The 17,102-nt window shown below is 39.0% G+C and overlaps 1 protein-coding gene across 4 annotated transcripts in view; it reads right to left on the bottom strand.

Moving 5' to 3' along the window:
- The window catches only part of chchd3a (coiled-coil-helix-coiled-coil-helix domain containing 3a), an 82,249-nt gene that overhangs the window by 26,621 nt on the left and 38,526 nt on the right, over positions 1-17,102 (bottom strand). For 3 of the 4 annotated variants that reach the window (XM_082510002.1, XM_082510004.1, XM_082510005.1), the window contains 2 exons: positions 9,139-9,153; positions 5,336-5,419 (listed from right to left, as the gene is read on the bottom strand). In XM_082510002.1, the coding sequence (XP_082366128.1) occupies positions 5,336-5,419; positions 9,139-9,153 (99 nt within the window). The remainder of the gene's footprint in view (positions 1-5,335; positions 5,420-9,138; positions 9,154-17,102) is intronic. The other variant, XM_082510003.1, reaches the window with a different exon arrangement.

Genomic DNA, 17,102 nt, shown 5'->3' with positions numbered 1-17,102 from the left:
AAATTTGACTTTTTTTGTAACAAGAACATTTGTTTTTGACTGAGTTCCATATTTCTTGAATCTGCTGGTTACAGGTTTGAAAACTCAAAGAGCTAGCTTTCCTGTTTCAGCTAAATGTTATCCTTTCTCCTGAGCTAACCCTTTACAAAAGTTCACATAAAAGTGTTTTAACTTTAAAATTCAACTTTCAAAATACTTTCACTTTGGGAAAAAATACTCCATCAAACTATTTATTAAGTTCCTGTCAGCTATTTAAAAGGTTTTAATTCTTTAAATTAGTTATGCTGCAAAAGACTACAGGCTAGCTCCAAGCTAGCGTCTCTTATGACTAAACTAAATGCATCTAGAGAGTTGACCTTTAATTTTAACACCCGATTAGGACAGAAAAATAGAAACGTCTCCAATTAAAAAGTTAAAATAAATGAATAAAACAAAACAAATAAATAAAACTGCAAAATGGAAGCTAAAAATTCAAAGCCTGTACCCATAAATTGTTTCATCCTGTGAAAAGCAACAGATGGATGGCTCTATTTTTGTTTTTTGTTTTGTTTTTCTACATAAAAAGGATGCACCACTTTGTTATTGTAAATTCTTATCTATTCATTCATTCTTTGAAGAAACTTCTGGTAAAATTCCTAAGACTCCTGTCACGCAGCTGAAGGAGCAAATGGTGATAAACAACACTGAAATGCACCGTCATGCCTCCAGATCAATCCATTTTCAGTTTTATAACAGAGCCACAGATGGCTTCATAGTGAAGAAGAGGGAGGGCGGAAACACCCAAAATTTAAAACATTTTTTTACTACAAAACTATAATAATAACAAAAACACTACCTTTATTTTAATATTTCTATTGCTGACAATCAGCAGGAAAAAAGTAGTTTTTGCTGCAGCCTGCAGAAAGAGTACAAAGAAAGAGCAGGAAATGACAGGCAGAGGGAGAGATGAAGCTAGCAAGTCAGAGGCAGAGACACAGATATAGAGATAGAAGCCATTACATTTTTTAATGCTCTTTCTCCTGTATTTCTTCCTGTCACAGTGCGGTAGAACTTTGCTATGAGATGGCAATTGCTGCTGTGATTGTCCTCCATGGGAGAGTAGAAAAATCCAATTTCATTGATATACAAGGCGAAAAGAAAAAAAAGAAAAAAGAAAAAAAAGAAGAGAACAAAAAAAAATCTTTTCGGAAAAAGATGAAATTGAAGCATGGAGGGGAAAAAAAGCACCACTCGAAAGGGGGGGAAAAAAAGACTTAAAATTGAGAGATATAGAGACAGATGTGATGGGGGGGGGGGGGGATATGGTAGGGATAAAAGAGAAAAAGAAACATTGGCAAGTTGATTGTTAAATATGAGATTGTTTTACAGCGAGGCAGGTATTGAGTGAAAATGTAATAAATATATAGATATTGTTTTCAGGGGCTATTTGGTAGCTCTGGCCCCAATGAGCGGCAGCATCGGAGGCAGCAGGCTGAGCTGTCTGGGAGCCTGGTGATGGCCTGTCACTGGAAGCCTCTCTGATGAATGGCTATGTTAGATTGGAACAGACATGTAATATATATCAGACTTATATTCTCTCTCTCGGTTCCTCTGCCTCTTTCTCCTGGTGTTCGAGATTCTGGGGGAATCCAGAGGTAAGCAAGGAATTGAGAGGAGACAGAAGGGGGCGTGAAAAATGTGATGGAAGATAATGGTGAGCAAGCAATATATTCCAAGTGAAAACTAATTTTTATGCACTCTCGGTAGAAAAGTGGTTAAAAAAAAAAAAAAAAAGCATTGTGCTTTCACAGCTACGGTGTTTGCAGATTGAAAACTCCAAACTTTGCATACACAGCCTTTCTGAATGTCCATACTTGTGGTAGAAGATTCAAAGCACATCGGACATTAACCTTTTTATACACAAATTACACAATTTTTCTCATCTCGCTCTTGAGTTATCGCATTCACAAGGTTTTCAGAAAACTTGACCTCTGACCTTGAAGTCAAGGTCACTGGGATTCAAACTCATCCCAGATTTTTAGTAGACACACCTTCGGTATCAATTTGAAAATCCTATGTCTCCTCGAGTTATCACATGCGCAGACTTGCTTGTCTACGCCACCAGGTGGGGTGACGTCAATACCCCTTCAGCCTTTTACGGATGAGGTGTAATAAATAATAATCAAGAAAAATATATTATCTACATTGTTACATATTTTTAAATAGTGTTTCTTCTTTCACATAACACGTTGATTAACAATATTTTTCACCATGAATAGTTCAACTTCTTGAACTTTCTCTATAAATCTATACAAAACTTGGTCAAAAACCATTAAAATTGTTAGAAATGAAAAAGAGTGATAATTCTATCTCCTAACGCAATAGTAAACTGTTTTCTTTAAACATATTTTTCAATTTTGATTGTATGCATGTTCTGTTGTTTTAAGTAAATATAGAAAAATGGCAATGAACTTAAATCCCATGGTAGCAATTTTAAATATCTTATTTTATCCTACCAACAACCTCCAATTCAAAGATCAATTTTTAATAATTTATAATGATAAAAGCAGAAAATTCCCAAATGTAACCAGTTGAAACTTGGGAATTTAACTGCAAATCTAAGCAGACATATCACAAGGCAAATGCAGCCTTTGTCTAGCAATACTGACTCTAGTGTCCCCTGCCTACAATACATCCTTGTTGCTCTGTGTATGGCACAAGAAAAACTCAAACCAATTATATATAATAAACGGCAACAATATGAACTATTTATGAATACAATGCTTTGGTTGTTTAGCAGTTTTACACTTAATTGAATTAAATATCTCTTTGCTTGTTTCTAAGCTAAATATTCCTGGTTGCTATTTCTTTGTGACACTGTTCTGTTTCTTTCCTCAAATTTACTCTTTGTACTGTGCATACATATTATAAGCCTTCATCTGGAGTGGACACTATTAAGCAAGCACAAAATACAATGAGAGCACAGGAAAAGAACATGCCAAAAGTGATTTTGGCTCACACTGGTTGAAGAGCACAGGGAATGAAGGGCGGCTAGATTCAGTGCCAAATGGGGCACTGAGGCCAGAACGAGAAAAAAAAAAAAGAGCATTGTTAACACAGTCCAAACAAACTACAACCCCTATGGAGCTCCAAGCCGCTTGATACACAGTAAGACAACGTGATATGCCAACCAGTTACACAAAGGAGTACAAGATCACACAACCAGACACAAAATACACACATAATATCTACTTATGTTGTAAATTGCCTCCATATGTAATAAGGGAAAATCATTTTTTAATTTTGTAAATATATCACTTTCTTAGTTTTCATTGACCCTTCCTGCTACCCAGGTTTCCCATTTCTCCCACTCAGCTTCCATTTTTATGCTCCACTCACAGCTTACCTTTATCATACTTGTCCTTTAACATTTAGAGGAAATACTCATTATTATACACTAATTAAGATTCTTAAGAAAACTAAGAATCACTTTCATTTCAGTTTTTCTCTTTCTGGCTTCCATGCATTATGTGTTTCCTTGGTGTCTTTCCACTCCGTCTTCTGCCTCCTTTTGATTCCTCTGTTTCTCTTGGGGCTGCAAAAGTCATTTGTTGACACGTTGATCTAAGGAATATTGACCAGAGGCCAACATGGTTGATGGATGACCAGTGTCGAGAGTTGATAACAGCTGTGTTAGTTGGGACGCATCACTTCTTACACTTGAACTCACATTTGCCCCCTTTCTATGTGATGCACTGCTGTCTCCCTGTGCATTGATACAATAATGCACAAGGAGCTAAATAGCGTTCAGAATTATATAACTAACATTGTAATCTTACTGGTTTCTTGACAACTGATCAATAAATTTACAAACTGCATAAACATTAGCAACCTTTCTTCAATTATAATGCATCATAGCAATGAATTATAACAACTGCTCTGCTGTCTGCAAAGACATTTGTGCCCTTTAACCAAGAAAAAAAAACTATCTCATGTTATATTTCTCTTATCATGTCTGGCTTTAAGAACAACATCACCTTAGCGCCTTCACAGTTGTGTAAAATTTCCATTTGGCTTCCACCGTAGAGGCCATTTGACTTTTTAACCCTTCAAAGGGGAGAAAACTCCTTCCCAGCATGAAGGTGTCAATTTAAGCACACTAAATAGGGCATTATACCCTTCTTGAGATATACTTATGATTTGAGAGCCACATGAAGGTATTCTTTTTAGCACACTTTAACAGGGCATTTGACCCTGGTCCCCTGCCTTGCAGGCATCTCTCACTGGGACCAGCATGGAGCTGCCATTTGAAGTGCGCCAAGCACGGCAGCTGACTCACGTCCCAATCCATAGGACACTAGTTTACAAGGAACATCAGGGTAGTGTCATTTTCGAGAAACGGGAGGACACATGCCGGGATGAATTAGATTTAACCCTTTATCTGTTTGGCCCAGGCACGGAGGTTGAAATTTAAAGTGACAGCCAAAAAGGGGCAGCAAGACAATTACAGCAAGGCAGCCAGAGCGAAGGACAGCTATACACACCACACTGGGGAACGCATGCAGAGTTTAAGTTCAAGGATGATGACAAAAACAGTGGGGCAGTGGGATGAAGAGGAAAAAATAAATGTGACCGCTTTGGCTGAGCCCAGTAGGGAACAGGCCCACTGTGTATAATGGTCGAATTCAGAGTTCGAACATGTGTGCCCTTATTTGTGCGTACACTGGGTATGTGTGCTTCTGTATGCACTGCAGTGTGCTAGTGACTGACTGTTTCGCTCAATGATGTAAGTATATAAACTTTTACCCAGGAGAAACTATTGCAGCACATTATGGTGCAGGTTCTTGAAAACAGCAATAACACCAGCTCACCTGGTGAGCATGCAATGCAATATTTCATTATGACTTTGCTTTGTGTTGTGAAATAGAAAGTTGTATTTTCTGTTAGCTTTCATGCTACTCTATTATCCATTACTATCTATTACTCTACTATCCACCTCCTTATTTTTTACTTTATTCACATTCTTAAATTATTCTTAGAGTTATGTGAATGTTCTTGAGTTTTGGATTTACTTACCATTTTCAAAAGAAAAATTGCCCCGTCATATTGTAAACTTTTTTAAATTTAAACTTAGGAAACCTTGACAGAAAAACAAGCTGGATAAATAAGTATGTTTCTCCAATTTCAACTGAAAATTAAGCTCAGGGAAAGGCTGTAAAAGTCAAACTCATTAAAAGTGATAATTTAAAAATAAATAATTACCGTAAGATCAATCGTACATCTAGTTTTGTGAGCGATCGTACATGCCAACTACGCCCATTTTTCAAGTTGGTGTAAACTGCGAATTACTTCTTACCCTCTCCTCCAGCCGGGCCACTTGCTCTCTGTAAAAAGCATCCTGCTTCTTTAGGTCTGCTTCCTTGGCCTCCACCTGCTTGGCCTAAAGAGAAGGACAAAAATTAGGTACTGAGCATGGCCAGTTCAAAAAAGCATAACACACATGAGACAAGCAAGCATAAATACACATTAAAGGCACCCATAAAGAGAGTTTAGTGTTTATATGTGAATATAAGGACAACACAAACTCTTGTTTTTGTTGTACATATAATCCAAGAGATATCTCATTATAAGATTAAGAGATGCATTTCTACATGATAAATGTGTAAAATAACAGAAACTGTTCTGATAGATCACCACCTAGACCAGGGGTCAGCAACCTTTAACACCCAATGAGCCATTTGGACCCGGTTTCCACGCAAAAGAAAACACTGGGAGCCGCAAATGCTTTTTGACATCTAAAATGAAGATAACACTGTATATATTGTTTTTTACCTTTATGCTTTGTGTAAACAACTAAGGTGTGTTGCTTAAATCCATGAAGTGCTACAGAGAAAATTACATTTTATTTATGTAATTAACACATTTTGAACTCTTAAAGAAATATAACAAAAGGAAAGACACCTAGCTGAACTAAAATGATCCAAGTAGCAAACAAAAACTGTTGTGAGCCGCCACCCTTATATCGCCTTTGGGCTTTTGGAGCCTTGACCTGACTTTTAAAAAATAATTGGAAAAAAAGCACTATGCTGCTAAAAGATGAAAAATTCTGCCTAAATATGTATTTTACCTGGTTAATGTGTGTGGCGGGGCGTGGTCTGCAGCGTCGCTGCAGGGGAGGTGGACGCACCTGAGCGGGACACACAATCACGCCGCGCGGCCTTAACGTCTGTGCTATCTATGCTGTTGTGTTGGTATGTGTCAGGCTGTGAGCTGCAAAGCTACAGCCGGCTGTGTGCGTACAGCAACCGTGTGTGAAAAGCGTGTTCATGCAAACATCGTCGGCTCTGCCACAGTACAATGGGACTTTTGCTCCTGAACCTCTGCGCATAGCGTCTGCAAATCGGGGCTGTACGACATCACTTTCATCTTTACGCAGGACTGGAAGCTGTCATCTGTGAGGCGTGAGCGGTGCTTGTTTATAACATAGTTCATGGTGGAGAACAGCTGCTGACATAATTTGGTTTCGAAGATCCATAATTGGCCTACCTGGGGTTGAAAGTCTCGATAAATGCACGGCGTTTCGGCGGGTATACCGGCTTCCGCGAGTGTGACGCTTATTTTGAGCGATGAAAAAAATAATAGAATCGAATTTTATTTTTATATTTCAATATCACAATAATCTTCCAATTTAGAACTACAAGTTAAAAAAGTACTAACATGAATAAAATACACTTCAGCTAAATACTTTTCCCAAACCACGCGGAGCCGCACTATAAGGTCTAAAGAGCCGCAGGTTGCCGACCCCTGGCCTAGACTGTCCTGGATTTATAAAACATAGTTTTTGTTAATTGATGAAAACTTTCCTTTTTCTAAAAACCTAAATTTCTATAGCAGAAAAAGGGGAAAGGGGGACTTTTCTGCCATTTAATTGTTTATCTATTACTTAACTAGTTTGGTGTAGTATGAATGACTGTTGAGGAGGTCTTTAGGAGGAAAAGCTGTAAAACCTTAAACAGAAATGCAATTAGAAGTCCAAAACTTTATGCCCGCCTTCATACTTCCAAAGCCATTTAGTGAGTCAGAATGGAGTCACCGCCAGGCTGATTCTAGCCCTCGGGCCTTATGTTTGACACCCCTGCTCTACACATTTTGTGCACTGTACTCACAAACATAGATGATTAAAAAATTGAAAATGGATTCAAGACCAATTACAGTTGAGTGCATCCTACTTACCATAATAATTACTGCAAACTGGACACAGAAATATGTGGAAATTTAAAGTAAAAAAACAAAACAAAAACTAAAATCCCTGCAGTGACATTACTTCAGTTCACTATAAAACTTTTCAAAATTGTTCCAACAGATCAACTTCATCCTATGATAAAATATTTCTATCCTGATAGGAGCAGTCACTTCCTGGTGAGTCAAATGCATTGGCTTCACAGTCATCAGATCTCAACACAACTGAATACCCATGGGAGATTTTGACTGGCTTGATTGGTTTCTTTGACAGTACATTTCACCACCTTATTCAAAATACCAAATCTGAGACTGTTTTTTGGAAGAATAGTGTTTCATTATTCCAATAGAACTTCAAAGACATGTAACCTGCCAGAAGGACAACCAGTTCATCTACCACATTATGGTTGAGCGGCTACATAAAAGCCATTTTTGAGTAAAATACTCCCTACTTTGAGTTTGGAAAAAGTGTTAACTGAAAAAAAAAACTCTTAGAGCATAAGGAAAAGGATTCTGTGGTTTGATGAGACAAAAGGTCTTTTTGGTCAGAAACGGGAAACAACATGAGCCTGCCAACTTACTACCACCTTTTCAGTGAAGCATGGAGGTGGCAGCACCACGCTATGGGCAAAATACCTAATTTAAGATAAGATAAGATAAGATAGATAAGATAAGATAGAACTTTATTAATCCCTCGGGTGGGTTCCTCTGGGAAATTCGACTTCCAAAAAGCACAGCAACGACCGAAGTTACAGTTACATTTAAACCCTAGTGAATATTTTAATTTAAACCCTAGTGAATATTTTCAAAGAAACCAGAAGATGGCAATTCACAGACATGTAATACACAACCTGGCAGAATTAAGAGGAACTCCCAAGAAGTGTTAATGAATTACACAACTAAATTTGTTGGCCAAATTCAGGCGTGTAAAGCCTGCAGACACTTAACCAAGAATAAGCTCAGTCATTTTTACAAAGGGCCTAATAAAATGCACTAAACTAATGGCCGGATACTTTTGTGAGAGATTTCATGTTTTGCATAGATTTGCAAAGAACATCTAAAAACATATTTTCCCTTTGTTATTATCAGTGTTGAATATGGATTCATCTGATTTCGTTACGTGTGCACCAATAGAGGTAATGGTGATTTGTGCATATATGCTTAATGTCTAAAAGAAACACACCCGTGTGCACATATGAATACGACTTATAATGCCTTGCCAGGTACTGTAGGTGTTTCTTTGTCCTCTTGTGTTAAGTCTCTGGCTAAAATACTATCACACCAAGAAGATAAAATCCGTTTTCACTGCAAACAGGCATCACGATCTGGCATATATATTTACAAAGCCGACCTATCTTCACTGTCCTCCTTTCTACTGTGACCTTCATTAAACAGTTGGCTCAAGTTCTATGTTATATATAGAAAAAGATAAGACCTGATATATCAGTTTTTAGAGAGAGGAAAAAAGAAAAAGAATTTGAACCGGTGACTCAAGCAAAATGATAAATACTGATGGCATTTTTATTAACCATAAAAGAAAGTACAACACAACTATCTGGACCACCTATTTTGATTAATGGAATTACTTATCATCATTAACTTGCCAAAACTGATAGATATGTTAACAGCCAAGGCTATAAACTGTGATGAATTAAAATTAATAGACCAGTTCCAAGTGGATGTTATATCTAGTAAATAAGATACCATTTTTAAGATGTATAACATGCTTTTAGAACAAATAACTTCGCTAGGAAGTAGTCATCTAGAGTTTTTTTGGGAGTAAGAGATCTGCATCAATAATTGTTGGTGGAAAGACAAATCAAACATGTCGTATAAGCTACACAGGAAAAGAAATTCTCCACATGATCATGTGAGAGAGAAGTGTCACTTTAGGGTGAGGGTAAAGACTTCTAGACTTACCTTCCTTCCAATCTCCTGAATAAAAGAAGCATTGAAAAGAAACAAGAGAAAGAAAAAGTGAAAGACTGAGCAAAAGAAAAACATACTGATTCATTCATGAACTTCTTCAAAGTGACATTTGGGGAGTTTTAGTATTCAGAGACTAGGAGTGACTGGCTGCCACACTGTTCTGCCTGAATACTCACACTCTGTCCTCTCAATCTTCTTTCTCACTAGCATAGACACAGACTTGTGCATATATAGAGTCATGTGAAAAAGAAAGATTTCACAGGACTTTATTCAGCTTCTTTATTCAGCATAATTTTATTCAGAAATTATGAAGGTAAGTAGCAGCCAGGTGCTGCTAATCAAATGCACTGATGATTAATTGATCATCAGTAAGTGTAAGCACCTGTATAAAAGCACAAGTTTTGAGGTTGTTTTCCAATTTGTTGGCCTCGACCATTCAGGTGTGTTTTAACATAATGCCAAGAAGGAAAGACTTCAGCAATGATCTGAGGGAAGCAATTCCTGCTGCCCATCATTTTGGGAAGAGTTCTAAGGCCAAATAATCTGAAGTCCATCAATCTACAAGTAGGAAAACATCTTAGCAAATTCACCCAAAGTCAGGCCACGCAATGCAAAATTGCATTTGAAGAAACCACAAGACCTCTGGAACAATGTTCTCTGGACAGATGTTTGGACATAATGCACAGCACCACGTTTGGCGAAAACCAAACACAGCATATGAACACAAACACCTCATGCTAACAGTTACATGATTGGTAGCTGCAAAACAATCATGACCTGCTCTGTATAACCAAAGGCCGACTTAATGATAGCTAAGCTTGGCCAAAATAGGGTCATGCAACAGGACAATGATTCCAAACACAGCAGTAAACCTATAACAGAATGGCTGAAAAAGAAAATAATCCAGATATTGCAATGGTCCAGACAAAGTCCAGACCTGGCAGGCCCTTAAGAGCCCTATGCATAAACGGAAGCATGGAAACTTCAATGAACTAAAGCAATGTTGAAGAGAGAAGTCACAATGATGTGAGAGACAGACAAATTTATGCAGAAAATGTATTACTTCAACCTCGTTAGTAATAAGGTGTACTTAGTTTTTCAAAAGCCTGTATGGAGTTCTGTGAAACCTTCTTTTTCACATGACTGTAGCACATAAGAATAAGCCATTCAAGTATGAACATATGCATGGCTGCATACATTCACTGCTGAGGACTATTGAAAAAGCCACAGCACAGATGGAGCCTAGAAGCATTTCCTTTAAACAATATAGAAAGTTGAAGGAAACAAGTAGGAAGAAAATATAACGTATGGAGAAAAAAAAAATTGCCTTTCCCCATCGAGTCTCTGCTACGCTGATAACCATCTGTGTTCTGCTCAACACACTGCAGGCGAAGCTGCATGCTCTATGCATTGTGATGAGGAGCAGCGAGGAGTCTCAGAGTGGGGCTGTCCTCAAATGAGACGAGTGGGGGGAAGTTTCAAAGTCAAGCGGATGCTCCGAGCTTCCCTGCTACACACAAGATAGAAACCTTCCCACACAGCCAAACACCTGCATACACATAACCATTAAGATATCTCTACAGACATATACAGGAAAAAAACAAAAGCCACAGCACCACGTAATCACATTCCTGGCAATACTCAGCACAGCAACATCATGCCCTAGCTGCCACTGTCTCTTCTGTCCAAAGCACAACCTAACATTAGCTAGCCTTAGTGCTGTGGTCGGGCAATTGTCTCTATTGTGTGCCCCTTAGAAGTCTGAAGGGCTATTGTAAAGCTGCCTGCACTTCATGATGGAATCGAGTTGAACTTGAACCTAAATCATATCGCTGGGTGAATGTACCCTGAAGTAGACAGTTAAAAGCGTGCCATAAGCACACTACTAGTATAACTATAATGACCTTTAAACGTGTTATTGATTCCAAGCCTGCAATCGTGGCCTCTAGGATTGATTGTCAAAGATATTGAGAGACCAGATTAGGTTCATTGAGGTGCCAAAAAACTGTCTACTGCCAACAGCTCAATTTAGAATGAAGAAGAAACAAGGGATGGTGGGATAGAGGGAAACAGAGAAGAGAGGATTGGCAGGGGGGCTGTGTACTGTCACGAGTGTGTCCAAACTCAATGTTACGCTGGTAGGTGGTGACTAAAGACTTTAGCTTTGCAGAGAAAAGACAAAACATGCAGACGCCAAGACGCAAACAATGGCTCAGACACTGATCTGTAACGCACAAATCATCACACACACACACACACCAGCCCGAGCAGCTGTACCCACAGAGAGATAAATGTGTGCTGAGGGCGAGACTAAAGGGGTCATTAAAAGAGGAGAGGATGTGACAGAAATGTGTACCCAGGGATTTTCTTTCTTTCTTTCTTTTTTTAATGTGTATGTGTTTGTGAACGTCTCTTGCGCACATTGGCCGATGCATGTGTTCAATTTTCATGCGAGCTGGTTGCCTCTCATTTTTTATTATACACACACAGGCCCAGACACACCGACACACACACACACTCTGTCAGGATTACTTCTGACTGATTAATCCCATTCAGCAGACTTTAAAGATAATCTAATCATACTAAAGGCCAAACAATAGGACAGACTTCACCACTGCCCATACACCTTTTGTTCCCCTAATGAAGAGGCGGTCACGGGTAAAGGAGGAGAGCACGGGTAAGAGTTGGGGGAGGAAAAGAATGAGAAGGGCAAAAAAAAGTAAAAAAAAAAAAAAGAAAGAAAGAAAGTAAACTTGAAAGTGAAAAGAAAAGAGCGAGATAAGAGAGAGAAAGAGGACAATAAAAGGTGATTTATCAATGGAGGCGTCAAGAAGGGAGACGAGGCTGTTTGATGGGACATGGAGCCTCAGCCAAGTGTGTCTTTATATTTTAATAACCAAGTAAATAAAAAAAAAAAAACAATGGCAATGGTGGGGAACGTTTCCACATGTGATATCTAGATTTCCCCCTGACAGTAACTCACTGTCATATTCTGTAACACTCCAGCGGATGATTCAACCAACGTTATTGAATTCCACATTTTTACTGTGCAACAGCCCTTAACATAGATCTAAAAAAATTTAAAAAACCTAGGTAAAATATGAAGGCTCACAACAGGACCCTCCCACTAGCCATCGAGACCACACACTACAATTTGTAGCCCGGGAAGTAACATTAACATTAGCGGCAAACTTTTATATTAGCCTTCTTGCATCCATCTCCCCTTATTAAATACAGTAGCACAGTGGCTGATGGTGACAGGCGGTTGAAAGTGAGACTGCGGTGGTCAGATTAAACGAATCGTTTAGGGGAGGTGATCGCCTCTGTGAATATCAATTAGCCAACCGCTGAATAATTAAGGACAACCATGTTTTTTAATTAGCTGACTGCCGCAGTTTGAGCCGGGCGCATGAGAGGGAAGGAGGAGGAGGAGCAGAAGAGAGGAGGATGGAAGAGGGATGAGAACAGGTGGGTTTTGCTGCGTCAGCCCCCCTTCTCCCCACCCACCCGCCGCCTGTTCCCTCACTAAATTGCTCCCATATACACTATTTTCTTTCACACCTGCCTTTTTATTTAAAGTAATCTTTGTCACTTCCTTTTTTTTTTTTTTAAAGATTCCAAGATGCTGAAATAAAACTATTATCTGCAGCACTGAGCAGGCTTACTGCACAAGACAGGTATAGGGAATATCATAATCATATGCTTGCATGCTTATAATTGTAACATGTCCCACTAGTGTTATGAAAATATACTGCAAAATTGTGTAAAGGATATAACCGTGGTATGCAGTGTAAAGAAGTTTGAGTAGTTAGAAGAATTTTATAAAGTGAAATGAATGATTTAATGTAAATCCTGCAAGTTCCTGTCACAGCAACACACTCTTGCTCAGCGCTCATTTCGTCCCCAAAACCTTAGTTAAACAGTCACCTTTTAAAAACGCTGGGGGGTATTCAGTATTCATTCCAGAACTGAGAAGACAAAAAGACCAACTTAAAGTGGATTAAAGTCACATGTAGGTAAAGTTTTTGCTTTCTAATGGGACACTGAATATAAATTATGAGAAACAAAAACTTTCGCTTGAACAAAATGCTTTATTTTAGCCTAAAAGGGGTAAATCCATCTTTTATCTACTAAAATATACACCACTTGATATAGTACAAACCCTTTAGGTAGAAAGTTTGAGAACTATTATCTTGATCCTCAGGATCTATACTCTAAAGACGGGATACCACAATAATAATAGTTGCCACTAGCAAAAAATATAATTCAGACAAACAACTAAAAGTTCTCAGTGCTTAAGAAAATGCACATATTACATTTTTCATTTCACACCTCAATGATGGAGACCTCTGTATTGTAATATAATAAGGTGACTGTTTCACTGTAGTCTCGCTACATGCTTATAAATCATGCAAGATAAAAATAATCTTGCGAGATGCCATGATCGATGGAGCACAAATCAAATCTCATCACATTAACTAACAGCACCTCATCCATAACCTTGGTCTCTTTTGTCTTACCCCTGCCACCATTAGCTCAGCCCTGATTCACCCCTGTCACGAGTAGCATCATAATCAATGCTCCCTCACACTATCCAAGTGAGCGCTGCAGCACAGTGGGTCAGAGCCGCTTACCAGGGCCCATCTATCAAAGACTTGTGCGACAGGGCTCTGTGACAAACTAATACTGAAGCCGCAAGCCTCAAGTCCTGTTTGCTCTGACAGGCAGGGAGTGGGTCAAAGGGTAGCGCAATGTGACCGCGCGCCGGTGTTAATTAGCACGGTGGAGGTGCAGGTGGCATGTGGAAGGTTTGAGATGGATGCAGCAAGGGAAGGGTAAGTTCATGGTGTAGAGATGATGAAATGAAGGCTACACCGAGAGAGAGATGGGTCAATGTGTGAATGGAATATTGATGACAACATAGCTGGAAGGTGAATTTTGCTGTTGCCATTCTTGTTGACAGCTGCTCAAAGAAGAAATCATGAAAGATGAAAGAGAAAAGGATTTGAAGAAAATCAGTTTTTCATACTTTTTTCAGCTACAGTTCACACACACACTTTTTTAGACACACATACCATCCCACAAATCTTGGTCGTTCTTTTAAGTGCCTCTAAAACCTTTGCAACTCTAGCTTTAAAAGCTATCACTGGCAGATCAAATCTATGAGATGGAGTGCAAAATGATATCACCTAACACCAACCCTACTGGCAGTATTCCATTCACCCTTAGTATCACTAATAAAACACAAGTCCTGGTAGAAGAGGCTGTAAAAACTCCATTGGAAACCATTCACCTTTGCTGTTTAATTAGCATCATGGGGATTTACTGTGCACCACTAACAGTTACATTCACGGCTAGCTATTAGTCTCCAGGGGAAATAGTAGGGTTATGGCGATATAAGTGCGTCAGATACAGTGTGGTCAATTAATGGGCATAACACTCCCTGGTCACACCAAAGAACAAACACATTAGGTCCTGTTGGACAAGCCAAAAAAGACTTATTCTGAAGGATATTAACACTTAAATGTGCTTGTAGTAAGAAAGCATGGGTAATAATAATGATAATAAAATACTTTGGCAATGACATCCACTGCCAAATTATCTGTGTTATTGGGTCTCTAATGGCAACGTCACCAAAGACAATAAATACAACCTGTAAGCTCAATAACAAGACTTAGACCATATGGAGAGAAAGAGCTGCAGTATGGTCTGCAACAAAGTGGGCCCACTGATTTTGAATCACTTACATGCTGGGACACAAGGACACCCAAAAATAAACTTGACAGCATGGCTGTCCTGTCAAGCCAATAAGGTTGCACTCTAGTCACCTATTCTTGGGAATTTGTTTTCACGAAGCTAGGGTCAAAAGAAGTGGCAGTGTTATTTACTTTTCACATAGTTTTTCCCTTCTTCCTAGATATGACGAGTGAGGAATGCTTAATATTGTGGAAATTCTAAAAGGTACTCAGCATGCCAACAGTGACAGCACATCCTGCTCTCTAGAATGTCACTGTGGCAGCATGGCAGACTCAACAATAAATAATTACTAGTAGGCCGTGACACTGTGTTTTGGGGTATTAGTTGTTTGCGCTATGCTTTTGTGACTACGTATAACCAATGGTGTAGTTAATATGAGAAGCAGATGTGTTCTATACTGTAATCCAACTAAGAAAGTTCTACAAAACCACATGAAAATGTGCAAACGTATGTGACGCAACATGTTTGTGACAGATCACCGTTTTGTAAATTATCTGGATAACTGCAATTAAAATATTGTTAAAATTATTCATTATAATTTCATAGGAAGGCACCTCTCCAATCTCTTCAACATTTAAAAAAAAAGTACCTTTTGCATGCTTTGTCTGTGTTCTGCTGAGTTTAGCAGCAATGCTACATAATCCCTTGTTTGAAAGTATTAGTAACATAGTAAGAGAATCACCAATATTGTAGATCTCTATTCCATGGTACTGCATAATGGTCAGTTATTAGAATCAAATGAAAGTCTAAGAAAGTCTAGTATGGTATTGTTCATAGCATGAGCAGTGTTAGATTTAGATTCTTGTGGGAATGTCCATTTGGGTGCACCATGAAAGGAGGCACGTTTTCCTAAATTATTAAGAGTTATTAAATTGAATGTTCAGATTTCAATAGCAAAATAACAATAATAAGACAACTGCTAAAGTTTTTCCCTTGCAAAGATTTTATTTCCTGGGTACTTTAACTGAACAATAAATCAAGTGCCTCATCTTGGACTGCAAACAGTTGCGGACAGAAGATCTGCTTTGCAAGCAGTTCTCTACATCCTACAAGTTTAAGCTAAAGTGACTGATCAGTTCACAGCAGATCTCCAGAGCAAGACAGGGACTATCACCACCAGCTGCAGTCCAAGATGATGCCGCCGGAGCACATCTGACTATGAGACAAGTGAGCTCAGGAAGGAGCACAGCGAAAGCAACCCGGCCATCAAATAAACAACAATAAGCAACAGTTCAAAATGAAAGAAGGACTGGCAATGTTTTCTAACAGAGAAAAAATAAATAAATTAAATCACTCAAGTAGACTAAACTACACAACAATAAACTAAACTACTGGCAATGAGTTGTATTCGGGTACTTCATTATGCTGATACTATTGTCCAGCTTTAGAAACTTGGTAATTCAATTTGTCTTCATGGATACCATCTTCATGGAAGACAAGTGCCACAGGCTACAGAAAGAATTCCTCTCCCTGGGGATCTCTTAGCACAGTGAGTAATGACACCAAGGGTCAAAGGACTGACCTGCTCAGGACAGGGACTGAGGGGCTCAGACAGGAACCAAAGGCCAAGATGTGTAGGTGGTGAGCGTGGGTGTCTCAATGTTTGTGCAAGTGTCTAAACTGTTGACTAAGGACACATTACAATGAACTGTCCTCAGAGTCTGATGTTTACTGGCAAGGGTCACCAAAGGGCTTGATCTTATGCAGCTGGCTAACCCAGTTAAACATTTACATCCCTTTTTACAATCCTTGCACATTTATATGTTTAAAAAGGGTTTTAAGGTAAACAGCTTAGAAAAAATTGGAGTTTTAGGCCTCCAAAGATTGAAATTCTGGTACAACTGTGAAACTACACTTCCAGACACTTTAAGCCCCTCAGCCTTTGTTGGAGACACCACCTCCTCCACTTCACTGCCAGCACTTCCACTAAGGGACAGCAACAACATCTGCTAGCCCAAGATTGATTAATTGGCTGATCAGGCACCTGGGGTGTAAAGTGATTGATTGATCATCTTGGGGTTGGAGTTGCCTTTATCTACAGCCCTGGGGATAGAACCTCTGGAGGTCCCCAGTCATCTGTCATGTCCAACACAGAGGGGAAGATGAGGAAAAGATGAAGAGTTGTGAGTTCATTACCAAGACATGGGGGGCATGTATGGAGTAAGTCTCGGCCTACATGGGAAAAGGGGGCATGCCTA

This window comes from Aulonocara stuartgranti (genome assembly GCF_965226115.1).
Source record: "Aulonocara stuartgranti genome assembly, chromosome: 17".
Taxonomy (NCBI): domain Eukaryota; kingdom Metazoa; phylum Chordata; class Actinopteri; order Cichliformes; family Cichlidae; genus Aulonocara; species Aulonocara stuartgranti.
This window is presented reverse-complemented; position numbering and strand designations above follow the sequence as displayed.